Raw genomic sequence first — 26,650 nt, forward strand, 5'->3', positions numbered from 1 at the left:
CAAAAACAATTCCGATTGTAATCAGTCGGTCCTTTCAAAAAAACCGATCTTTATGTTAATTAAAGAACAGAACAATTCAAATTAAAGTTCACTGTTGATAGGTCCAATTGACTTCACAATTGTTTTTAATTTTTAGGCATAGGGCTCATTTTTTTACGTTTTTTTCTCATTTTGTTAGATTATCACATTACTCACAGTTCACATATTTTATTTGCGTTCAAAAAAAGCCCAATTGAACATATGAAAGTCTTTAAAGGCATAGATTACGGATTTAGCGGCTTCGACACCCCTTTCTCAAAGAATTTAACTGACTTTTTCAGATTTGTCTTTAACTGTCGTTTACTTTGCCTTTTTAGTCATATGAAATTTCCTGGATAATGACAGGTCTCATTGAATTTTTATGGAGGAACAAATGCGCCTAAATTCTGATTTGAGTAGATAGCTGATGGCTTCATGACTTTGAAAACAATTGTTTTCAAAAATTGAAAAAAACACTTTTTAACTTCGCATTTTTGTTCTTTTTTGTAATAATTTAATTTTGTAGCTAATGGCTTTCATGACTTCGCAGATAAATGTTACTTTAATAAGTATTACTTAATTTTGCCTTTTGTTCTCTTTTTCGTCTACTTGTTACCTATTCTCGTTACTGAGAGGTCGCTTATCACATTACTGGCGTTCGAGGAAGGCTCAATGAAACATATTTTGAGGGTCAAAATATGGTTTTACGGCTTCGACAGCGTTTTCTCGCAAGTATTAATTGAATTTTTGTTTGCTGTCTCCATTTGTTGCTCTTTTTGTAACCGCAAAAAAATGAAGCTAATTTTCTATTTAGTATTTTCTTTCTACTTTCTAAGTAGAAATAAAAATGAAAAAAATGAGGTATTAATGCCCTATTATTGAGGCTTATGTGCTCAAAAATCATGCTGGATGATTTCATTTGCTATCTAATGGTTTTCATTAGTTTGAAATTAGTTGCTTTTGAAAATATAAGACAATTTTTTTTAACTTTGCTGTTTCTTATTCTTTTTGTCTATTTGTTACCGGGCCATATTATTGAGTGGTCCCATATATTTCCAGTGAAATACAAGTTAATTTGCTTAGTGTCATTTTTAGCTGACGCTCTTTTGACAGTGCTAATAAGTTTTTTTAAAAAAAAACGGCAAAAGTTTTGGATGTAATTAATGTTTGTTATTATTGTTGTTGAATTTTGTTGTTCGTCTTGGCTTGCTTTCTTTTTAATGGCTGATCAGTCTAATGCGGCATTTTTTTACCCTTAGTTATTTGCGTTGGAGGCGATCTTTTTGTTCATACACAGTTTTCTTGATTAGTGGTTGAATTTTTGGGGATTTTCAATCTTTTCCTCATTTGGTAGATATTTATGCCAACAATACGGATGAGCGGGGTCGCAATTTTATGTGCGAACGCATATTACCGAGCCTTCTTGTTATGCTAAAGAATCATTCTGATTATTTGACCAATAAGATATATTATTAGGCATTTTGGCCAGGAAACCGGAAATAAGATACGCGCCATAGTACCTTCTCTCACTCGAGACTTTATTTCCAGCTATTATAAACCAATTTCTCTCCAAAGTTTCTTAGCACCCACCCCAAAAAAGAGATAATTTTTGCTTTGTCGAAAATTGGCAACCTTTGAGGATTGCTTTAGAAGTTGCTAATAAGAGAATATCTCCAATCTAAGTTAGAATTAAACCAAACATAATACACAAATGAAATGCAATCTTTGAACAATATTTACAAATCTATATACAAACGAAATCAGCACAAACATTTTGATGACAACTTTTCTACTCTGCACTCGGTTTAAACTCACTCGCGTAGATCTCCTGAGCAAAACCATCACATGCACTCGAGAACTCATTCAGCACACCTTCCAAACAGTCCACAAGGATCTCGTTGGTCACCTGGTCCAAAACTGAACTCGGACTCACTTTATTCAAGTCAACATCCAAAGTCTCCGCAAGCTGTCGTTGCTTCAACTTAACTTCGTTTTCTACAACCGTAAGTAAATTCTGGTCGATCGTGATTTCAGTAGGTCCAATAATCAAACTTGAATCGTCGGAAATATCGTCATGGAGATCTCTGATTCCAACCTGGTCGAATCTGTCCTTACCCTTGTTAACAACAATCAGATCGCCCAAAGCCGAATTTCGGGCAGACCTCGGAGTGGTTTCAATAACAGAGGGGTAATCTCTGAAATGGACGTACTTGAACGGTACTTGTGAGGTATCTTTTGAACCAAAAGTGAAACCCGGAACATCCGATGCTCGTAAACTAAACGCATCGGCATTCAACCGCTGAGAAATTTCGTTCTCCATTTGCTCAATTCGATCCAACCGTCTTAGCATTTCTTGAACAGTTTCATACGCTTTTGTATTCATCGCACTTTTTGGTGCCGAATCAACGTGATCAAGAATTTTACCATTTCTGTCATCTTTTAACTTCCAGATTTCTACTTGCTCCAGTCTTTGTTCGATTAGGTAATCTAAAACCCGGTCGGCAATTTTCTCATAGTCAAAAGTTTTAAAACCAAAAGAGCATTCTTTCACCAAATACCGAAAGGTTGGATCGCTCATATTCTTTAGCTGGACCATAACTGCTCTGGCGTCCTTGTCTTCCGAGGCGTATTTCTGAAGTTTCATTCGGCAAATATCTCGAATATCACCGTAGGCTTCAGGAGTTAGTCCTTTTTTACTATCAAACAACCTTTGGGTTGCATGTCGCTCGTGCTTCATTTGAGAAATCATTTCATTTGTCTCTTTCAAATACGTTTTCAACTCGCTTTCTGCTTGTTCATGGGTAGCTATGCTAATCCGGGCTTCCCTATTTGGAGATTTCGAGGTCTTCGGATGGTTAACGGGTGAACCGCTAGGTTGCCTTTGCCTTGTTTTACTTCCCCTAGCCGGCGATGATGACTGATTCCTGGAACTTGATAGAATCGTAGACTGGTCGATACTATCACGAAGTCTATCCAACGATTCGTTCGGCCGAACGTTAACAGGTGATGAACTTTTTGGTTTCGGTCTATTCATGGAACTATTGGCGCTGTTAAAGTCCGAAATAGGATTTCTGATCAGCATATCGGCGTTCACCGACTTCAGTTGAGAAGCCACAGTTGACTGCAGTATGTTGGACTTGACGTTTTTGTTGACTTTTGGTGGTATCTTAGACCTAGACGTTGTGTATATAACATTCCTTTTTGTATTTTTCGCATTCGCCATTGGTTTCTTCTTCGCACCAGTAGCAACCTGTTCAGATTTAGAAGCTGGTTTTGGTTTCTCCTGTTCCAGAATTTTATCAATTCCCAGAGCTAAGATTCCAGCACGCAAGGTTTGTTCTCGGTCTGGGCTCATTGGAGGTGAGCGTTCTGCTTTCGATCCAGCTGCCGTAGACGTAGGTAACAGAATCTTAAGCTTTTTAGTGGCACTATCATCCGGTTTTCTACCGTTCTCAGCAACAATTTCTCCAACTGAAAGCCCGTCCAGAATCTCAACATGACATTCGACATTGTCAATTCCAATTTGGTCATTCAGCAACGACAGTTGTCGAATCAAATGGGACAATTCACTGTAAGTCCTGCTAAATTGTTTCTCAATTCCGTATCCCTCCCTGCTAACGGTAGCCACGTCTTTAGCTATTTTAGCCACGTTTTTGTGCACACTGACAAGTTTGTTCATTACTGAGTTAGCATGGCCAAGTCTGGGGTCCGAAGGGTGCAGTTGTTTAACGTCGACTATTTGATCATCGCAGTTGAGTTTGTCGACGTCAGTTTGAATCTGACGTATTTGCTGCTGAAGCGAGTAGAGATTTCTGGCACATCTTATAGCTGCAACAGACATGAAATTTTAAAAACTCAGAATTTAAAATCGCACAATACAGAAGTGCAAACATAACCGACAAATGCCAAACAACCGGCAGGGGGTTTAAATTTAAAGTTGAAAATAATCAGTTAGTTTTCGACTTCAAATTTCAATTTTATTTCATTCTTGAATTCTATTTGAAGTTTTTTAAGCAAATTAACAATCCCAGACTTGGCCATCATATCGAAGGCGGAATTCCAGCATTTGACAACAGAATGAAGACCGACAAAAATAAAACATAATCGACTAATGTCGGGCGAATTGCTCTCAAACCACCGGCGAGCGGTTGGCTTCGTCAACAGCTAGCCACGGTTTAGTGACCTCAAGGCGCCACCTCTTTATCCCGTTTCTGAATACGAAAGTCAAATGAGTCAGACGAAAAATCGGCCAAGCAAAAAATTGCATAAAAGACAAACAGGATTAATATATTTGCTACAATTAATGAGCAATTAACAATGGTTTCCTAAAAGTGCCTGTTATATCATTCATGATCAAAAGAACATTTCAACTATAACTCATTGATATTGAGGATAAGAGATGGTGACATTACGCCACATAACAGCAGCTGAAGTTCCGAATCAATAAAGAGAGAGAGAGAGGGAGGGAGAGAGAGAGAGAGAGATAAAACGTGAACGAGAAAGAGAAGGAAAGGAACCCTCACCAAAAGAGACAGGAATATCTTCCATGATTGGATTCGACACTGCAACATCTAGTTTTCTAACCTTGTTTTTCCAAAACCATTTTTTGTCTCGAAAGTTCTGTCAAGTACCTCATCTCCGAGACTTGAAAAGTTTCGTTGCCCAGTAACGGTCCTAAAACTCAGAAAAGGAAAAAATATTGAAAAAACTTGAAAACAGCAAATTTTAACAAAATCTTGCAAAAACTCAAGACATGAATATCTTAAGAACAATTTCATTGTCTCAAGAGACTATCCAGTATCCGTTTCAAACCTGAAATAGTTTCACTGGCTCAAAGATCCATACCCTTGGAACAAAAATTTTCCAAAAATTTGAAAAGTTTAAATTTTATCCAAATATTACTCAAACTGGAGTTAAAAAAATGTTGATCACAACCCCAATAACTCTAGAAACTATGCAGCAGCTTATTATCATACCATGGAGGAGGTCCCAGGACCTCTGTTGCCGGAGAAAATTCAAAAACATGAAACAGTTGCAAATATTTTAAAAAATTGCTTAAATTCGTGATATAAAAATCTTGAAGAACATTCCATTACACCTATAAACTAAGCAGTAACGTATTATCAAACCCTAGACGAAGTTCCGTGGTTCTTGAGGCTAGAGAAACCTAATAACATGCAAAAAAAATTCAGAAAAAGTTTTCCAGTAACTTATTATCAAACCATAACGGAGGCATTTTTTGACCCTTGAGGCTCAAAAAATCTGAATAATGACTGAGTGTTAAAAAATTGAAAAATGTCAAAAAATATGCAAAAATTCGTGATGTTAAAATTTTGCAAGACGTTCCATTTAATCAATAAATTATTCAGCAACCTATTTTCAAACCCTAGAGGAGGTTCCTTGGCTCTTAAAGCTCAAAAAATCTAAAAAACGACAAAAAATTTCAAAAAAACTTGAAAAAAGCAAGCTTCACCAAAAAATTGCTAAAATTTGTGACATTAAAAAGTTGAAAAAGTATTCCATGACCATTAAAAAATTGTCAGTAACTTATTATCAAACCCCATAGGATGTTTTCTGGCCCCTGGGTCTGGAAAAACCTGAATAAGGAAAAAAATGTCAAAAATTTGAAAAATTGCACGTTTTCTCAAAAAATTGCAAAAATTCGTGATGTTAAAAAGTTGAAACCATTCCATTAGCATCAGAAACAATGCAGTAATATATTATCAAACCCTAGAGAAGTTTCTTTGACACCTAGGGCTGATAAACAGAAATGTCAAAAATTTTCAAAAAGCTTGAAAAAAATTGCAAAATAGTATAAATTTGCGTTTTTAGCAAGCGGTTGTTCGTCAGTAGCTAGCCACGGGGGAGGGGAGCACCGGGGCTGATTGGGGGCAACACCGGGGTGGGGGGCAACAGCGCGGTGGGGGATGGGGGCAACAGTGGGAGTGACTTCATCCTCTAAGAACCGCCCTTCACACCATAAGTATAAGTCTCCAAAACAGTTTGAGCTGAAACAGAGCTGAAAAACTCTAAGAGCACTTAATGCCCGCTGGGCACTATTTGTTTATCCCGTTTTTGAGGACGAAAAGTCAAAAGCGTCACACGAAAAATCGCATAAAAAAGACCGACAGCACTAATATAACTGCCACAAACTTCGTTTGAGAGAAATTAATCAAAAAAGCCGGCAGATTGCCCATATAACTGCAAAAAAGAATTACGTGATGGATTATATAGATAGCAACAGATACAGAATTGAATTGATGCAGTTGTAAACTCAAAAGACTGAATGAAACCCATTCAAACTAAAAATTCAATCTTTATTTTATTTTGGCCGTTTTAGTATTATAACATTGACCATTAAACGGGATTTCTATGTTGAATTTGAAAGGGGCTGAAAGGCCCTCAGTGACCTTATTATCATTAGAAGTCATTTAGAGAGCGTGGTAAGTTAGTCATGATCAAAAATCTATTATACAGTGCAGCTTAAAACTCGCCGCCAATTATCTTAAGCAATGACGTCAGGCGCATAAAAGTGCATTGAAATAGTTGCCTGAAAAAAATGCTCGTGGTGATGTTTGCTCTGTGAAAAAATGTAAAAACTAAGAAGAGCGTCAGCCGAAGAAACAAAAACCAAGATCACTGCAATATAAATTCGTCGCAATATAAATACGCCGCAATATAAATACGCTCAATTTTGTCTCCAGAGCGTTGAGACAATTCCAATCAAACAAAAATAGTCAGGACAAAAAATGTTGCTATTCTTTTAGAAATACTCTTTGGTTTATAAAAAAAACGCAGTTGAGCAAATCAATCCACCTACCCCCCACCCACACACACATACACACACACACACATACACACACGATAATTCGTGTCGGAATAAGAAACGAAACAAAACCAACGGAAGTATCGTCATTTTAGCTATCAATCATTCACCCTAAGCAACACAAAAGCCCAGAAATTCTGTTAACTTAACATATAAGTGCAGAAACATGTTTAATTTGATGGCAAACAATATATAGGAACCACCCCCCAACCTTGTGAACAAAATTATTTTATAACGCGGAAGCAAAATAACGACAGCAGTAAGGGACAGGACAAGCCAACAAAAAGGTCATATTCCACAATAGAGAGAAGAAAACAGAATACAAAATAGAAAACATAACAGACAACGGTCAGAAAAAGGCTCTCAAAACACAATTTAAGGCTGCTGCTCTAATATAAGATTGAGCAATACAGTCGATCAAACAATCATGAAAGAAAAGTCAACTACTTTTGCATGCCAACGAAAAGCATGACGCTATAACGACATTCTAAAACAATGATCAGAAGACAAAACGCTCAAGCAAGAAATTTGCATATGAAGGATACCAAAAATATTTTCAAACAGAAAAACTAAAGCTTGAATTTCTACAAAAATATCAGGGGATCTATTCTGTTTCGGCCCCCCCCCCGCTTAGTTAGCATAAATTTTTAGTGACCCCCAGGCGCACGTGCTATTTTCTTACATAGTAACGTGCTATATAACAACATATAATTTGTAACTGGGGGGTCATAAAAAACACTAGGGGTCGAAACCGAATAGATCCTTATAAGGGTTAGGACGCTAATCAAGAACTGGAGATAGCAAAATTTAGTGGGTACAAACGGAAAATATTCGCGCCTTTTGTTACAACTGATTTGCTGAATACATTACCACGTCTGGACGATTATAAACGTTTTACTCAGTACAAACGTCAGGTTATATCACAGACAACTATTACTCAGTTAAAGCAACCAGTTAAACCTTCGTACTCATTATTAAGACTTGCTTATGCAAAAAAAACAAATCTGAGAAAAAACAAACCAAGAACCTAACTAGCGGCAAGATCAAAAACGCTAATACGTGATAGAAGCAAACTAAAACAAACATAACCGACTAAACGTCGGAAGAATTGCTCTTGAACAACTAGTGGGAGCTCTAATCAATTGCAGCCTGCTTCAGTCCGGGGGGGGGGAGCTTAAATGGGACTAAGAAGTTCTATAGTGGGCTTCAAATAACCACATTAGAGGTTAACATATACCACTATTAAGATTTGAAGTAAAAAATGACACCAGTTTCGGCGCACTTTTCATTTGACTTTTACTATTAAATTGCCGCCAATTGGGTTCAGCTGCTTGCAATTGTGATTGAGAGAGAATATTAGATCACGCGAAATGCAAAAAGTCAAGGGCGTAAAAGTCACTCGAAAAGTCAAAATTGTTTAGCGAAAATTTTGCATAAAAAGACACACGTTTACAATAATTGCTATGAACTTCGTTCAAGAGCAATTAAAAATCTCTCTCACTCTGTTGATTGACTCTCGTCTCCATCTTTTTCTCCTCATCTACTTCTCGATTGAATTGAGGACCAGGGTTCTGAGAAGCTTTGAGAGCCATCCAACGAACACACTCTGCAATCTCACATCTAAATCAACACGATCAGCCTTCTACCAGTTGTCACACTTGGATACCAAAATTTTCCTGAATTTGGGTTGCATGTGAAAAAGGAATATATCTCACCGAGTCATTTCCAACTTTGACCCATCCAATATGACGGGAGATCAAAATCGAGAACAAAACCAGAGGAGTGCTGTCAGAGTTTCTTTGTTGCAAAGAGGAAAAGAATCGCGGGAAAAAAATGTGTACGGCCTTTTCAGAACAATATTCCAATAAATCTCACCCTCTATTATTTCACCCAAATTTTAGTTATCCATATAATTGTTCCGACCCACTTTAGCGGGGGAGGAACTATATGCTCAACTCGGTTTCATTGGTTCAGTCAATTTTCGACGATCAATATATTCATCGTACAGGGTTGTAAGTGGTATCATTTAAAAGCTTGTCAAGCGTAGAATTTCAGATTAAAAAGACTTTTTTGAATTTCGCTTTTTCCGAGGAGTTACACAGGTTTGAAGTTTTGTGAACGTTAGCCTATATTCCGTTGTTTTGTTCACATTTTTCTCTAAAATTTTGCTAAAATTTTTATCAATTTCTGCAAAAAAATATGATGAAATTGTCAAAGATAGTCTCATTGGCTTAACGTTTAAGATAAAAGTGAGTTGTGCTGAATTGTTTCAACTAACTGTTTCAGGTAAATTTTGAAAATACACTACTTTTTTTTTTAAAAATTTTTTTGGCCTAAATATGCCTATTTGGGCTACTTTGTCCAGTTTGCCCGGTAGTACAGACATGAAAACTACTATCACAATCTTCTTTTACTCAGATATGGGCTAACTGTACCTCCGGTTTCTAACAACTTTTCCGGAAATAACATCTGCGGTCTTGGTATTTCGCTAATTTAAACCAATAATTATAAAAATTGCATTTTACTTTCGATAAGAATTTCGTTTGACAATGAACTATTACACAATTATCAGAACAATTGCATTTTCAAGAGCCCAGCCATACAGCGATAGCAGGACCAGTATTGGCCTCATCGTTGAGTTTTGCAAGGAAAAAAGATTCGAGTTGTATTTTGGGTCTGTCTTGTTTATATTTTTCAGCTATTCTTTCATCCCAATAAAAGCCAATTCTGTTTTCGTTTGAAAGTAAGATTGTTCATTGCGTTAAGCTCATTATTTTTAAGGCTCCGACAAATTGTTCACGTAAATTTTGAATGAAGGCTTAAGTTTTACCAAAATTTAAAGTTCATTTGTTGTAGTTTTATTAGTTTCGTGACTGAATCTAATAAATCAAACGTCTAATTCGGCATCGGAGGAGCTGTTAAGGAAACTCTAAAGCTTTAAGGTGATATAATCTTTTTTGGTATTATAACTCGATAATTATCCAAATTCATCATTTATTGGTTAAATTTGCAATTCTGGTAGCATTTGGATTTTTGTTCTAATAGAGAAGCAGCAAGAGCAAGACCAGCTTTGGTCAATTGGTTGAAACTCAAAGTTCAAAACTTATTCGGACTGTAATGGCTGGCATTAAATATTTTTGAAATAATTCGCTTTTGCTTTTTCGTTAGTTACAGAACAGAAGGATCTCAACTCAAACTTAAACAACTGACATGCCAAATTCACGTTCAAATGAAGGTCAATGACCATACACGCTAAATTCAGCGAAAATCATATGGTTTTTCTGGCTTCAACATTTTGAATAAAATTGCTGTAGAAACTTTGAGTTCTGTCTTTATTCATTGTTATTTGTAGTCTTATGACTTAGTCTCACTAATGACATGCCAAATTGGCTCTCTAAGCAATACCAAGTTAATCTATGTACAACTTTTGAAAGCATACCGTTGTTATGTCTTAGGGTTTTAAAAAAAACTATTCAAAAAACAATGTTTTTTTTAGATTTGCCACTTTCAATTTTATATCTGCCACCTTTAACGAGGTGTCAGCAAAAAGAGAGGTCGCCTTTTTTCAATTGCATAAAAATGTATGCTTCAAGGCTGCCATTATTTAAAATGGTTATTGGGCGTTGATATCACAAGTTTTCTTACCTTTTATTTTTGGCACTTTCCATTTTTAAAGTTCTGTTTTGCTGTCTTGCCCGATCATAATATTAATGGCACGTTAATGACAAGTCGCATATCACTTTAATGACATTGAAATCAGTCGCAATTAAAAGATTCAATTGTTTTAGTGCATCCACTGTTATTTAATAGGCCCCGACACCGTTTCCTCTCAAAATTGAATTGTCTTTTGATTCTTGCCTGTTTTTTCTCTTTTTGTTGTCCTATGACATTCTGGATAGTTAGAGGTATCAATGGTTTTCAACGATATCAATTAAGCTTTAGTGAAGGTATAAATGAAGCTATTGAACGAATTCAATTGATAGTTAATTGTTTTCAAAAAAATGTAAACGTATTTTCTAACTTTGCCCTTCGTTTTCTGTCTACTTGGTAAGTATTGTCAATAAAGACAGGTCCAGCATCTTCTTGCGCTAAAATCAAGCTATTTGGTTTGGTTTAGTTTTTATCTGATGATGTTATGACTTTTTAACTAAGTGTTTTTTTTTTTTAAAAAAAAGACATTGACTATTGGTCGTAAGTAATGCTTGTTGTATTTAATTGTTGATGTTGTTGTTTCTCTTTTCTTACTCTCGCTAAGGTCAGTTATCATTGTCCCTCTAATGTCTTATTGTTTATATTGCATAGTGTTTTGAGCTTAAAGCAATGTTTTTATATGGATACAATTATTTTCGAAGAGTAAGTATTTTTCGAAAAACTGCTACCTCTTCCTCATTTGGTGGACAGTTTAATCGCAAACAAGGTTGAGCAGTGTTGGAACATTATTTACTGACGCACATTAGTAACCCTCCATGTTGTTATATCCAGTAAAAAAAAAGACTAAAAAAGTTTCAAGAAAAGTATTTAGTGATTATTACTAAATTAGGTGTGCTTTGTAGGCGAGATTCGCAGTATTCGGGGTCTGGAAAGTTTGCTGGCTGACAAATTTGTCATTCAATTACAGGGGCAATTTCACGTCGATTCGATTGAATAATTCCCGTTGAATAAAAGAACAGACTACAAAATTCCTACACGATCGAATGGATTTTATCAACTGCTATTCAAAGACGTCGCGATTGAACAGACTAATTATATGTAAGTTGCTCTCTCGATTTCAAAAAAGCTAGACAAAAATAGAGATCATTTTTCAACAATGAGTCTTTAGCAACCTCAATTGATCCCCCCACATCTTTTTAAAAATCTTTGGCTGTTATCATGTCAGAAATGGTGGAATCTGAAGTCTGGTAAATACTGATTTTTTAAACACTGGGTTTCTGAGGAAAACAAATCTGTAGTGGTGGGTCAGCGGCTTGTGTGGACTGCAAATCAAAAAAAATGTCCACCGCATTTGGTGGACACTTTATTCACAAACGAGGTTGAGCAGTGTCGGAACAATATTTACTGACGCACATTAGCAACCCTCCATGTTATATCCAGTAATTAAAACAAGGACTAAAAAAGTTTTGGGAAAAGAGTTTAGTGATTATTACTATATTAGGTGGGCTTTTTAGGCAATATTCGCAGGATTTGGGGTCTGGAAAGTTTGCTGGCTGATAATTTTGTCATTCAACTACGGGGGCAATATTACACAATTTTCAGAATAATTTCATTTTCAAGAGCCCAGCCATACAGCGATAGCAGGACCAGTAATGGTCTCATCGTTGAATTTTGCAAGGAAAAATGATTCGAGTTGTATTTTGGGTCTGTCCTGTTTATATTTTTCAGCTATTCTTTCATCCCAATTAAAGCCACGTCTGTTTTCGTTTGAAAGTTAGATTGTTCCTTGCGTTAAGCTCACTATTTTTATGGCTCCGACAAATTGCTTACATAAAATTTTAATGAAAGCTTGAGTTTTACCAACATTTAACGTTCATTTGTTGTAGTTTTATTAGTTTTGTGACTGAAACTAACAAATCAAACGTCTAATTCGGCATCGGAGAGGCTGTTAAGGAAACTCTAATGCTTTAAGGTGATATAATCTTTTTTGGTATTATAACTCGATAATTATCCAATATTCATCATTTATTGATCAAATTTGCAAATCTGGAGGCATTTGGATTTTTTTGTTCTAATGGAGAAGCAGCAAGAGCAAGACCAGCTTTGGTCAATTCGATGAAATTCAAAGTTCAAAACTTATTCGGACTGTAATGGCTGGCATTAAAAATTTTTGAAATAATTCGCTTTTGCTTTTTTGTTAGTTACAGAACAGAAGGATCTCAACTCAAACCAAAATTACTGACATGCCAAATTCACGTGCAAATGAAGGTCAATGAACATACATGCTAATTTCAGCGAAAATGGTTTTTTTTGGCTTCAACGCTTTGATTAAAATTTTTTGTTGAAACTTTGAGTTCTGCCTGTATTCATCGTTAATTTGTAGTCTTTTGACTTAGTATCACTAATGACATGCCCAATTAGCTTCCTAAGCAGTAGCAAGTTAATCTATCTACAATTTTTGAAAGCATACCGTTGTTGTCTTAGGTTTTTAAAAAAACTGTTTTCAAAAAATAATGTTTTTCTGAGATTTGCCACTTTTAATTTTATATCTGACAATTTTAACGATGTCTCAGCAAAAAGAAAGGTCGCACTTTTCTCAATTGCATAAAAATGTATTCTTTAAGGCTGCCATTATTTAAAATGGTTCTTGGGCGTTGATAGCACAAATTTTCTTACCTTTTATTTTTGGCACCTTCCATTTTTAAAGCTCTGTTTTGCTGTCTTGCCGGATTATTATATTAATGGCAAGGTACTTACAAGTCGTATATCACTTTAATAACATTGAAATCAGTCGCAATTCATAGATTGAATTGTTTTAGTGCATAGATTGTTATTTAATAGGCTTCGACACCGTTTCCTCTCAAAATTGAATTGTCTTCTGATTCTTGCCTGTATTTTCTCTTTTTGTAGTCCTATGACATTCTGGATAGTTAGCGGTCCCAATGGTTTTCAACTATATCAATTAAGCTTTAGTGAAGGTATAAATGAAGCTAATGAATGAATTCAATTGATAGTTAAGAGCTTTCAAAACTGAGATTAAATGTTTTCAAAAAGTGTAAACGTATTTTCTAAGTTTGCGCGTTTTGTTTTCTGTATATTTGGTGAGTAATGTCAATAAAGACAGGTCCAATATCCTTTCGCGCTACAATCGAGTCATTTGGTTTGGTTTAGTTTTTATCTGATGTTTTGATTTTTAAACTAAGTTTTTTTTAAGAAAAAGATATTGAGCATTGGTCGTAAGTAATGCTTGTTGTATTTAATTGATGTTGTTGTTTCTCTTCTCTAACTCTCGCTAAGGTCAGTTATCATTGGCCCTCTAATGTCTTATTGTTTATATTGCATAGTGTTTTGAGCTTAAAGCAATTCTTTTATATGGATAAACTATTATTTTCGAAAAGTATTTTTTGAAAAATTGCCATCTCTTCCACATTTGGTGGACACTTTATTAACAAGGTTGAGCAGTGCCGGAACAATATTTACTGACGCACATTAGCAACCCTCCATGTTGTTATATCCAGTAATTATAACAATGACTAAAAAAGTTTTGGGAAAATAATTTAGTGATTATTACTAAATTAGGTGTTGCTTTGTAGGCAAGATTCGCAGGATTTGGGGTCTGGAAAGTTTGCTGGCTGATAAATTTGTCATTCAACGGGGGAAATTTCACTGCGATTCAATTGAATAATTCCGTTGAGAAAAAGAACAGACTACATAATTCCAACACGATTGAATGGATCAACTGCTATTCAAAGACGTCGCCATTGAACAGACTAATTATTTGTAAGTTGCTCTCTCAATTTCAACAAACTAGACCAAAACAGAGATAAATTTTATATTACAATGAGTCCTTTGCAACCTCAATTGATCACCAACACGTTTTTAAAAATCTTTGGCAGTTATCATGTCAGAAATGGTGGAATCTGAAGTCTGGTGGAAACTGATTTTTTAAACACTGTTGGTGAGGAAAACAATTATGTAGTGGCGGGTCAGCAGCTTGTGTGGACTGCAAACCAAAACCATCCCCACACTTGTTTTTCATCTGGTGGGATAAAAAATCAGAGTACTGTCGGTAGCCTTTATAAAACGAAGAAAAAAACGTTCTACAAATGCGTATTCAGTTTTAATCAGATGAAACAATTAAAAACTAAAGAAAGCAAGAAAATTTTGTCCGCTGAGATCAATATAACCACAGAGAATGACGAACGTATTCTGCTTTCAGGTTCCCCGCAAAACAATCCTTTTCTACTCCGACAAAAAGGATAAATTGTACCAGATATCTGTCATTGAAAATCTTGCAAAAACTAATATTAGACATGATCAGTGGGGACCCAACTTCAATGAGATGGTGTGCTCCAAATAAATATCGTCCTACTCGCAATTTACGGCTTTACTGTCTTAAATGAAAAATATACCACGCGATTTAACGAACCGGATAGACGAGAATTTGCAGTCCGCTAGTAGAACAAATCTAGCTGCAACAGATTGAAATCTAAAGAATCGAACTTCCACAGCTCGGAACCATCAGCAGTAAGCGCATTCCAACCCTAAATTTCATTCCCGTAAAATTTCGTGTGAGCTAGTCGGAATCACTATCATCTGTTATCGAAGCTTGCATGTCACGATTACAATCTTTAGAAAACTGGAAAAACTTTCCGATTAACAAATGAGTTTTACGAGCATCTAATAGTGAGGGTAACAAGCAGCAAATAGAGAAAAAATTGTTGAGCAGACTGGAACGATGGAAATCGGGTGATTATGCTGCACAGTGGTACGAGGCGGCCTCAATTAAACAGTCAAGGAAAACTGACAGAGTCAATAGACGCTTTAACAAGCCGCGCAAAATCTCATTGCTTGCAAGGGCAGTTTGTGAGGGTAGCGAAGCTTTCGTCTTCGGACGCGCGCCGCACATGACAACACTGAACAAACTTAAACAGCTGCAACCTAAGGAAAACCAACCTGATCACCAATATGATCAAGATGGTAACACGAATGCGTATCAATTTGACGCAGCATCAGTATTCTCCCAAAACGTCGTTCTCTAGTATTGCTCCCGAGCACCTGTCAAAAATCCCGAGCATCTGTTGCATGCAGTAAACTGCGCTGTCACTGATCAATCCAAGCGAGCAATGACTAGTTTCATGAAATTCGTAACCTAGCCAGCAGGGGTCAAGCTTCCCGAATTCGTTACTCCTTTTCTATGTAAAGCAACTGTAACTGCACTGTAACAATTGAAAAGTGGGGTCCGTCGCATCGCTGTTGGGGAAGTCAATCGACGTCTAACTGCTAAATGCACAGCTCGTGAAGCAAACTCAGAAGCTGCTGAACTATTCAACACAAAACTATTGGGAGTAGCAGTCAAGGATGGCGGCACTGACAGCATAGTACATGTAACAAAAATTTGCTTAAAAAATGCAAAAATCAGAAAAATCCGGAGTATTGCAGATTTGAATATTGTCAAAAGTGTTTGAAATAGGTATCTGGTTTGTGTCACTGGCGTTTTAAATCTTCCGGGGGCTTCTCAGAGTTGGTTCGAAAAACTTTGAAACGTATAGCCTTTGCATTCCGATAACCTAAAATTTCAACCGCCTGGTACATCAATTGCCTACAATCGGTTATCTCGAGGAGTTTCAGTGACCTTAATGAGAGGATCAACCACAATTCTGATCGCTAAAAATCGTCTGTTATGAGACTCAATCATGCGACAACACCCTCAGCTCCAAAATGTTAATTCAGTCCTGGCTAGAAATTTCAGTAATAGCTGTGCAAGAACTTGTTTGTCATGGGGACAATCTTCATTTTCTTCAACTCGATTGTGTGGCCTGAACCGGCCAAGCTTTTGAGGACCCGATTGTATGGGTTCATGGGAACAAACAAAAGGCGAACACTCAATTGCGTGGATACTACGTTGATTTGTGGGTACAAACTTGATCGTAAAACTTTCTGAAAAACAACTAAACTAAAAAATTTTGACCAAGAGTCTTAAAATTTCTGAATATCAATTAAAAACTCTGATTTTGACCAGGAAATCTCTAACCAATTATTTTATCAATTTGAAAATATATATTTTCGGAAAAAATATATGTAACTCACTAACCATCTTGGTAATCAACAAAACCAAATATGATTAACTTGATGGAAAAAATTTCAAATCGATCTACTTCTTTGGATTTAAAAGTCTCATTGCATAGAGGTAAGATATTCCACTGGTTCAAAACTAATTACATACTTTCAAATTGCTCTTTCTCGAAAAATTCTCTAGCATAGCAGATTCAATAACCTACGACACACCGAGCCGAAATTCAACGAACCCTTATTCGCTAACTATTTCTTAATCAGATTCAGCACTTTAGAACTCGTTTTTAAATGCAATCTTTAATGCACGTTACTTGTGAAATCATATAGAACAAGAAGGCTCGGTAATGTGCGATTGCACACAAGGTGCCGAGCCCGCTCATCCAAAATTTTGGCACAATTGTCTACCAAATGAACAGATAGAAAACCCCAAAAATTCAAGTATTCTTCAAAAAATTGGTGTATGAACGAAAAAGTAGTCTCCAAAGCAAATAACCGTGGAATAAAAAAAGATGCATTAGATTGATGAGATCTGCCAATATTGAAGAAAGCGAGACAAGACGAACAGCATAATCAAACAACAACAACAACAACAACAAACATCAATTACATCAAAAAATTTATGACCGTTTTAAAAAACAAAACTTAATAACAATGTCAAAATAGCGTCAAATAAAACTGAAACTAAACAAAATAACTTGTCATTCTCCAAAAAAGATATGGGACCAGTCCCTAATAAAACTTGGCAACCATTAGACAGTAATGAACAAAAACAGTAAATTTGAAGACTTGCTTATTTTTTTGAAAATAATTAATTTCAAAGTTATGAAAACCATTAGAAATCAAATAAAATAGCCCATAGGTTTATCATTACCAGTGCTTCTAAAGATGGTAATTAGGATCTGTTCGTATTCAATTTCTATGCGGTTACAAAAAGAACCAACAAATAGACAACAAACAAAAAATTAAAAGTTAAATTTTGCCAGAAAACGCTTTCCAAGCCGTAAAGCCATACTTTGGCCCTCAAAATATCTTTCATTGCACCTTCTCCGAACTCCGGTAATGTATTATGTAACCTCTTAATAATGAAACCAGGTAACAAGCAGACAAAAAAGGCAAAATCAAGTAATACTTGTTTTTTTTCGAAAAAAATTTTTTCCAAAGACATGAAAGCCATTAGTTAAAAATTGAAATAATTAAATAAGTTCATTTATTCCTCCAAAGGAAGCCCTTGAGACCTGCAATTATCCAAAATATATCTTCCGTCTACAAAAAGAACGTAAAATATGACAAAGATCAAAAATTAATTTACTTTTTTTGTGAAAAACCCGTGTCGAAGCCAGTAAAGTCAAAACAAATTCTTTAAAAACATTAGATTTTGTGAAATCAATCCCTTTCCCTTGGCACCTTCCCTTAACAACAATATTGTCATATTTGGCCTGTAATTAACGAGAATAGGTAACAAACAGACAAAAAAAGGAATAAAATTGCGAGGTTAAAATGTTTTTTTTTGGCAAAACAATTGTTTTCAAGTCATGAAAGCCATCAGCTATCTACTAAAATCGGCCCACCTATTCCTTCATGAAAAGCCAATGAAACCAGGTCATTGTACAGGAAATTTCATACGACTAAAAAGACAAAGTAAAAACGCCAGTTAAAGAGAAAATTAAAAAAGTCAATTAAATATTTCAAGCATTGTCGAAGCCTTTAGGATTCGAAGCCGAGTCGATATCCTTAAGGAGTTTTATATCATCTATTTTGCCTTATTTTGAATGCCAATAGTGTGATATATGAACTGTCAATAACCTGATAATGAGACAAAACTAGAAAACGTGAAAAATGGGCGAATACCTCAAAATAAAATATGTGAAATCCAGTAATATCAAAGCCAGAAAACCATAATTTAAGTTGTAAAACCGCAATAAAGATAACATTTGAATTCAGTAGAAAGAAAAAACATTCTTTCAATGCTGACACTCAGCAACAAGTTGACCAAATTTTAAAAAAATGGAAGCAAAGTTCAATAAACCATTATTTTTATATAAATCAAATATTTTTAGAAGTCAAAATGACCATAAGCTTTCACGTAAAAAACCAGATACAATAATCTGAGGCTAATTAGGAAGCGAATTGGACCTATCACTAGTCAGCTTTGGTTTCAAATGTTCTGTTGTTTAAATAATATATAAAAAAGATCGATTTTTTTTAAATCAAACAGACCGACTGATTACAATCCAAACTATTTTTGGATTCTAACAGTCCAATATTGGTCCAAAACTAGCTCTGCTAATGTTGTTCGTCCACTAAGAGCACCTAATTTTTCGAATGTTATAGATATAGACATTTTTTTTAGTTAAAAAATCAAAAATAAATGCTGCGTTGTTGATAATCAACGAGTAAAGTTAGCAAAAAACGGCAGAGTTTTAAGTACTGAGCCTCCGCAACGGAAGTTGAAGTAAGAATAGCCCCCTTTTGAAACTACGATGATTGTGTTAGTGGTATTTGGGTGTTTACTTCCGGCAAATTTAATCAAAGTGGACTAAAGAAATTTATTTCGTGCTGTTTTTGATGAAGTCTGAATTTTGAAATATTTAGCCAGAAATTTTGACAAAAAAATTAAATTAAAATAGCCAACAATATTTTTCTCATTAAAAATTTTAAGCAAAATTTGCAAAACTTTAGTCAAAAAGTCCGGAAAATGTGAATAAAATCAACGGAATTCACTCTATTGTCTCAAAAGTTTAAACCTTGATAACTCCCTTTAAAAAACGAAATTCGAAAAAATCTTTTTAATTCCATATTCTACGCTAGACAAGCTTTCTAATGATACCAGTCTCAACTCTCTAAGATGAATATATCGATCGGCCAAACTTGTCGGAACAAAAAAAACATTTGAGTATATCCAAGAGGGGCCGGAACAATTCCACAATAAAGTGGCTCTTGAATGCTGACTTTTCTAGAATGTTTATTCTGCATCTATATTGCTCGATAATTCTTCCAATGCGTTGATTTGAATCTCAAGGCGTATTGTAGTTAATTATTTCAAAAAAGTATTTGACAATAAAACGCATCAGTCAAACATTTTTCACTTTTCTCCAGATTTAATTCAGTAGAGCCATCACCCATTTTTTCCTATTGAAACAGGTCTTCAGGTCACAGCTTAGATATTTTTCAAGCGATATTGTCGTTTGACTGGAAGAACCCCTTAGAAGAATAACATAATAAAAATGACATAAAACAGATTGCCAGAAAACAACAATTTTTTCGCCGAGTGTAATCTTAAAGAACAAACATACCCGGCAGGTTGCCGGAAAATAGCCGCCGTTGATTCCCATAGCTCTATTGGGATTGAAAGAAAAGAAAATATCAACAAAAATTGATTTTTGTGAAAAAAAAATTTTAAGTGCGATTTATTTTGATGTCGTTTCGTAATTGAACATACTCCTGTCTCTCAGTGAGAGGCTACATGGTCAAGTATCAAAACCAATAAGCATTATAGATAGTAACTAAAACTTATGAGAACAAAGTTCAAGTACCGGGCATCTAAAAATGGGCTTTATGGTTTATCCCGTTTCTATTTCTGACTTTGATTTTTTTTATACTGACTCTCTTCATTTTGAATTGCTGTGCTGAGCAGCTGCTGTTTAAAAGGACTTTGAGCAGAATGACAGAAGAGTGAAACTAGCCTAGAGAAGTCAAAAGATTTCACGCAAAATGTCGAAAAAACAGCTTAATGGGTAAAGTGAAAAAAAGTTCGACGAAGTAAAAAAACATAGCAGGACAAGTCCTGACAAACAATTCAAAGAGTTTTCATTGACTAGACAAACAATTAGACCGAGAACAGACTTTGAGTGAATTGGGAAAGCCATTTCTAAAAAAACCAGTTAAAAAGTTGAAAAAAAAACAGAAAATCAATGTCAAACGGCCGCATGTGAACAAAAAACCATAAGGGAGAGATAGAAATTTGGTTCAAACAAAAAACTAGGCCTAGAATGAACTATTAATGGATTGGGAAAACCACTTAAAAAATCCGATCCAAAAAATCGAAAAAACAGTAAAAATCAGAGTGAAATTGCCGCATGTGAACAAAAAAACCACTAGCGAGAAAGCGAATTTTTGTTCAAACACCGTTTTCTTACTCTACTTCAAATTTGGAGCGAAAAAAATTCACGCCGCAAAACCACTCGCTTTTTCGCTCCATATCTTAAAAAAAGACAGCGCCCCAATACAATTCAAATTCTTTGAATTGTAAAAAAAATAGGAGCGCTATAATAGCCGGCTGAGAAGATGAGGGCGGCTATTACAAATAGACCTAAAAATTAGATATCGAAAAAGATAATCCCATTGCCACGATATTCCGCAAAAGTAAATTCACTCGCATCAACAAACTATTAGCTCGACTAAAAGTGACAATTGACGTCACGCACACTAATCAATATATAAACTACATGAAAGACTTGAGAGAAGCTGATTTGCAGGCCACTTGACGTCATGGCTGTGGGAAAATTAGGGTTAAAGGGATAAAAATCAAAAAAAGTTTGTCAATAACTCTCAAACAATAGCTATCAAATAGGAGCATTTAGAAAACAAAGTTTACTTTTCGCGACAGCGAATGTAAGTTTGCATTAAATTGTACCCAGAAATTTTAAAATTTGAGGCCTAAGTAATTTACGGGTGCAGTTAACGCGGAAATTAACTTAAAAATAAATTTACAGACCCTGGATTTCTGAGAAAATTATTTATCACATTCCTTGATGCTTTCCGAAATCAAAGTGAGAGTCAAAATATGTCATCGTAGAAATTGGAAACATTTTAGGGCACATTGAATTCGTGTTGTTGCAATACAAATGTTTTTATTTGAAGTAAAAACAAACGTTTCTGCATATTTCACCATTTCTGAATATGGTTTCATTTGCTCTTCAATGTAAAAATATACCACAATAGTCCTAAAACCATTCCCTGTTTGATTAACAATGTTTTTTTGGATACCGTAAGATAAAAAAACTCCTTAAGAGTGGTTAAGCACTTAAGCGAAACCCAAGCTCTTCTAGCTTATTGAAATGAACTATGTGAATGACAGCATAAAAAACTTTGGTAAAGCTCAAGTGCTGTTGTAACATAATTATTGTTTCGCAAATGTTATTAAAAAAAGCTTGGGACAATACATTATAAATTTTTTGCTTTTGGGCCACAATCTAAATTGATTTTTTAAGAGATTTTCAACAATTGAAAAAGATATTTAACAGTTCGTTCTCGTACGAATCGTTCGGACAATTCAGATAATGATGCAGATTGAGAAATTGGTCTGTAGTTCTCGGGTGAGAATTCATCACCGCCTCTTTAATTTTGGCATCAATTTTGCTTTTTCAGATCTTAAGGATATTTTACTTCTGTCATTGATTCATTAAAGATATAGGAAATGGTGATATGATTATTTTTCTCGAGTCTTCAGCCCTTGTTGTGTTGGAATATCTGGAATTTCAGAGAAAATTTTTTGGTTTAAAACCAGAGCACTTCATCTGAACCGGAAAAAATCAACTGAAAAAATTTGCTGTTCTTACGTTTAGGTACAGACGAAGGGCCAAAATATGCTAACTTTTGAGACAAAAAATGTTTTGATAAATTTGCTCTTCGTCTCTGCTCGTTTTCAATCGCTTTCTCATTAATGATTGTCCATTTCTCTTCATAGCAATGAAGAAAAGAACTTTGTTAGATGATGCCTTCAGGTGTACAGCAGAACACAAAAATCGTTCCTCCCGAAAACTGATCTAGGTGCAGCACGTTTTTGGACTTTGTTTTTAAAATTGAGCACAAAATACTAACATAGCTGGCAGTTTGCCAGAAATAGCCGCAATAGCTTCGTAGATCTGCAGTCTAAAAAACAGTAAAAAAGACAGACCAAAACAAAGTCTTTTCATATTTTGATTAAGAATCTATATAAGTTATTGCTGCCTCTATCAGCTGCTCTTCAATAACCTTCATTTAGTGACACACGTTCACTTGACCTTATCTCTTTGAATTAAAGTATATAAAAATCAATTTCAAAGAGGAAGTCATTTTTGAGAGTGAGGTAAGTCACGTGAGACCAAAAATTTAATCACGCGAATGAACACAAAAACTCACTCCACTAAGAGCGAAAAATGACGTCACGCACGCGTTTCAGTTGAAATTGCATGAACGAATGAACAAAAGTGGTTGTGACGTCATATGGTCGTAACAAAAATCTTGACGAAATAAGAAAACATAGCAGGACAAGACCTGACGTACAATTCAAAGAATTTCCATTGACTAAACAAAAAACTAGACCTAGGTGGGACTATGAGTGAATTGGGAAAAATAAAATAAAACAGAAAATCAATGTCAAAATACCGCTAGGGAGACCATAAAACCACTAGTTAGAAAAAATTGAATAAAAAACAGTAAACATAGCTGGCAGATTGCCAGAAAATAGCCGCAATAGATTCGTAGATCGGCAGTCTAAAAAAACAGTAAAAAAGACAGATAGAAAAAAAATTGTCTTTTGATTGAAAGCTTATCTGTTATATTTTGATTAAAAATCTGTATAAGTTATTGCTGCCTCTATTAGCTGATCTCAAATAACCTTCATTTAGAGTGACACACACCCATTTGACCTTATCTCTTTGAATTAAAGTAAATAAAAGTCAATTTCAAAGTGAGGAAGTCATTTTTGAGAGTGAGGTAAGTCAAGTGTGACCAAAAATTTAATCACGCGAATGAACAAAAAACTCGCTCCACTAAGAGCGAAAAATGACGTCACGCATGCAATTCAGTTGAAATTGCATGAACGAATGAACAAAAAGTCGCTGTGACGTCATATGGTCGTAACAAAAATCATGACGACGAAATAAAAAAAACCAAGAGAAGGCCAATAATAGCCCCAGCTATCGCTGTGCGGCTATTAAAAACCAAAGTGAACAAAAAACCACTAGCGAGAAAGCGAAATTTTGTTCAAACGCTCTACTTTAAAATTAGAGCGAAAAAATTTCACGCCGCAAAACCACTCGATTTTTCGCTCCACTTCCTGTTTCGGCGTGACCAAAATCACTACTCCAATTTGAATTCAAAAATCATAAAAATGTGTAACAGGTCTTAAAAAAGACAGCGCCCCAATACAATTCAAATTCGTTGAATTGTAAAAAAAATCAAGAGAAGGCCAATAACAGCCCCAGCCATCGCTGTGCGGCTATTAATAAACGTCTGCAAAATTTGATGTTAAATACATTTCACCCCAGGTGCAAGTTTTTCAATTCAGCGTTGAAATAGTTCCATTTTAAGCAGCCTACCTAGCCTTGCCAATTTCTTCAGCGGCCTTCGAGATGGATTGGTGCGCGGACACCTGCTGTATGTTGAAGTGACTCCCTTCAGGTCCCGAATGAGCTGTTCTGGGTTTCGCATTTAGCTGTTTTGAGTACGTAACACCTTTGCCTAAAACATAGAACCCACGTTTGAAATTGTCCCACTCAGACACTGCGGAACAATAAAGCAGAGAACAATAAATATCATAGTGTCCTAAATTATTGCAACCACATTAGTTGAATGAAGCACTTGAAACTCACATTCTACGAAAAAGTACGATTGCAGAAAATGCCCCCTCCCCCCCCCCCCACACACACACACACACACACACATAAACACCTCGTTTCTGAGAAGTTAGATGTTGCAACTTCTTACTGGTATTTTACTTAAACGGTAACGATTGGGCTTGGGCATTTGTAATCGCAGGAGAAAACAAACTACCTTTTCCATTCTTCCAAATCGTTGGCTTCTCTTCAGCTCTTCCACGTTTCGGACCGTTCTCGGGCAGATTAGCCGAGTCCCTCGTCAATGGTGGTTCCTTCTCGACCCTCGTAATTGTGATCGGGGGTTCAACAAACTTCATCCTCTCTACATCGAGTCTGGCCATTTCCATAGCCAGGGCTAACCGGCTCTCGTTCAGAGAACTGCCAAGGTTGGCTAAATCTACATCCTGAGTAGCATTTGGAGGAAGGTGTGGGAATCCGGCAGGTCGCTGGATGAAAATCGGCGTGGGAACTGCTCCAAAGTTGGTATATGTGTTTGGGATAGCACCCGGGTTATTAGTCAACTCTAACTGGGTCAAAATGTGGTCTGTTGGATTCATATTTCACATTCGATTCATGCTTGCTCTAAAAGAAGAAAAACAAGGCTTAATTTAATGAATGCCAATCATGACTATAAGAAGGCGGCTCGAGCGGTTCTAAGCATGGCACAGAAACTTCCAGCAAGACCTGAATAGCAATCAATCCAAAGAATTGAATGATATTCCGATTTGAACATCAGACAAGTGGCCATTTACGAGCTAAACTCCCTAAAATAAGTTTAAACAAATCATAGAGAAACAAAAGAAATCTCAATTGTGGATGCTGCTGTTATTGAGGTACTGCAAGGAAAGTTTGATATCAGAAACGCACGAAAATAATAGAGAAAATCTATCTAATGAAAATCTTGCTTGACACAACGAAAACAATCAGAGGCAAAAACTGGCATAAAAATTGAAAATTGTAAGAGACAGAAAATCCTCTGTTGTTTAACTACCGCTCTCATCTTCTCAGCCGGTTATTGTTGCGGGCCTATTCTTTTACGCGTCAAAACATTTTGTTTTACTGTACCTTAGTTCACATTGTTGGTGTCAACATTTTGTCTGAAATCTTCTTTTTTTCATCTCTAGTCTCGTTTCATTTTTCACTCAAACTGCTCAAAGCAATTTTAAACAGTAGTTTCTTAGCCAAGCACTCTAAATTCAACGGAGTCCAAAAAACTAAATCAACAATAGAAACGGGATACACCCATAAAGCCTAGATTTAGATGCCCGTTGTTTTAAACTGGTTATAATTAGTTTTAAATACCATGCCTAGTGATTGTTGGTATTGATACTAAACCCTGTATCCTCGCAAAAAGACAGGCGAGTTCGCACGTTGAAAGTATTTCCTGTACAATAAGTTTTCCAATTTAATAATTTACTGTACAAAATAACTTTTCCCGGTAATATGCGAATCAATGGCAGCTATTTTTCGGGGGTCTGCCGGATTTCGTTCATTTAAATCAGGAAATCTACTCAAAAGTACAGTTTCCCGTTTTAAAAATTTTGTTTGCCAAGTGCAATCAAGAAAGACGAGAGAATATATTGAAAAAATTAAAAACTGTATAAATTTTTTTCTATTTTTTAACATTCTAAACCTACTTCTGTTTGTCAAAAGATACAATCCATCCAAATAGCGGACCAGAAAAAACTTTGATGGACATATGGGACCACAGAACATTACAAGTGTGAAAAAATTGAAAAATTATGCAAGTACTACAAAGTTTGATAAAAATATTGAACTGTATTCGAACACTTTACTCATTTTTAATTTGTTCAATTTTACTCAACAGATCAATTAGAGCCTATAGAGAAACATTATAAGCTCTTTAAGTTAACAAAAAACACAGACAAAAAGTTCCTAAAAACATTAAACTTTTGCGAATATGATTACTATTTCTGTTGTAAGACTCAACGTTAGCAACACACACACACAAGTCGCAAACTACACCTGAAACTCCTTCATCTGTACGAGAAGTTGATCAACGTCTACCAACTTCCAAAAAGAACCAAATAGAAAAGAAAACCAAGGTTTTGACAAAAATTTAAAAAGGCACAATTTTGGGTTAAAAATTTTACTTCACGTTCAATTTTTCCATGAACTACAGTGAAACTAAGCAACAAAAACGAGTAAAATAATTTCAGAATCCCCACTACTAGGATCAACTTCATTGTCAAACTAACGAACAAATCTAAAAATGGAAATTAAAATTATACGGGCAACGACAGAAATAAGCACTCTCAGCATTCTATAGAACACGGTTCCTATAAAATAGATAATAGTAACTGCTTAAAAATTCAGCGAATGATCAAACCAATCAGCAATAGAAACTTCCTTTGTTCGGTGAAAGCAAAATTTCAAAGAAAAAATTCAAAATGAAGCTTGGAGCAAAACAAAAAAAAGCTCTTATCACGAAGTTGTCAAGTTAATATCGTCAACGGCATTTTTATCAGCCACAAGACAC

At 35.5% G+C, this 26,650-nt stretch overlaps 2 protein-coding genes across 2 annotated transcripts in view; both read right to left on the bottom strand.

Annotated features, from left to right (window-relative positions):
- LOC142349947 (pre-rRNA-processing protein TSR2 homolog) overlaps positions 1-26,650 on the bottom strand; it is a 127,222-nt gene that overhangs the window by 4,050 nt on the left and 96,522 nt on the right. The window lies entirely within an intron of this gene.
- On the bottom strand, positions 1,691-24,731 carry LOC142349303 (uncharacterized). Its single transcript, XM_075400774.1, has 4 exons — positions 24,326-24,731; positions 23,872-24,013; positions 8,346-8,464; positions 1,691-3,846 (listed from the first exon to the last, which is right to left on the bottom strand). The coding sequence occupies exons 1-4, from the start codon at positions 24,705-24,707 to the stop codon at positions 1,808-1,810; spliced, it is 2,682 nt and encodes an 893-aa protein (XP_075256889.1). The 5' UTR covers positions 24,708-24,731; the 3' UTR covers positions 1,691-1,807.

This window comes from Convolutriloba macropyga, chromosome 11, assembly GCF_964194025.1.
Source record: "Convolutriloba macropyga chromosome 11, txConMacr16.3, whole genome shotgun sequence".
Taxonomy (NCBI): Eukaryota; Metazoa; Xenacoelomorpha; order Acoela; family Convolutidae; genus Convolutriloba; species Convolutriloba macropyga.

Bases quoted from the DNA above. Each gene is read 5' to 3' on its own strand.
- LOC142349303 (XM_075400774.1), bottom strand. From the start codon at position 24,707: ATGAATCCAACAGACCACATTTTGACCCAGTTAGAGTTGACTAATAAC. The intron at 8,465-23,871 runs GTAGGCTGCTTA...GTGTTGATTTAG, and splicing joins GAAGAAATTGGCAAGGCTAG to ATGTGAGATTGCAGAGTGTG. The intron at 3,847-8,345 runs GTGAGAGAGATT...TGTCTGTTGCAG, and splicing joins GACGAGAGTCAATCAACAGA to CTATAAGATGTGCCAGAAAT.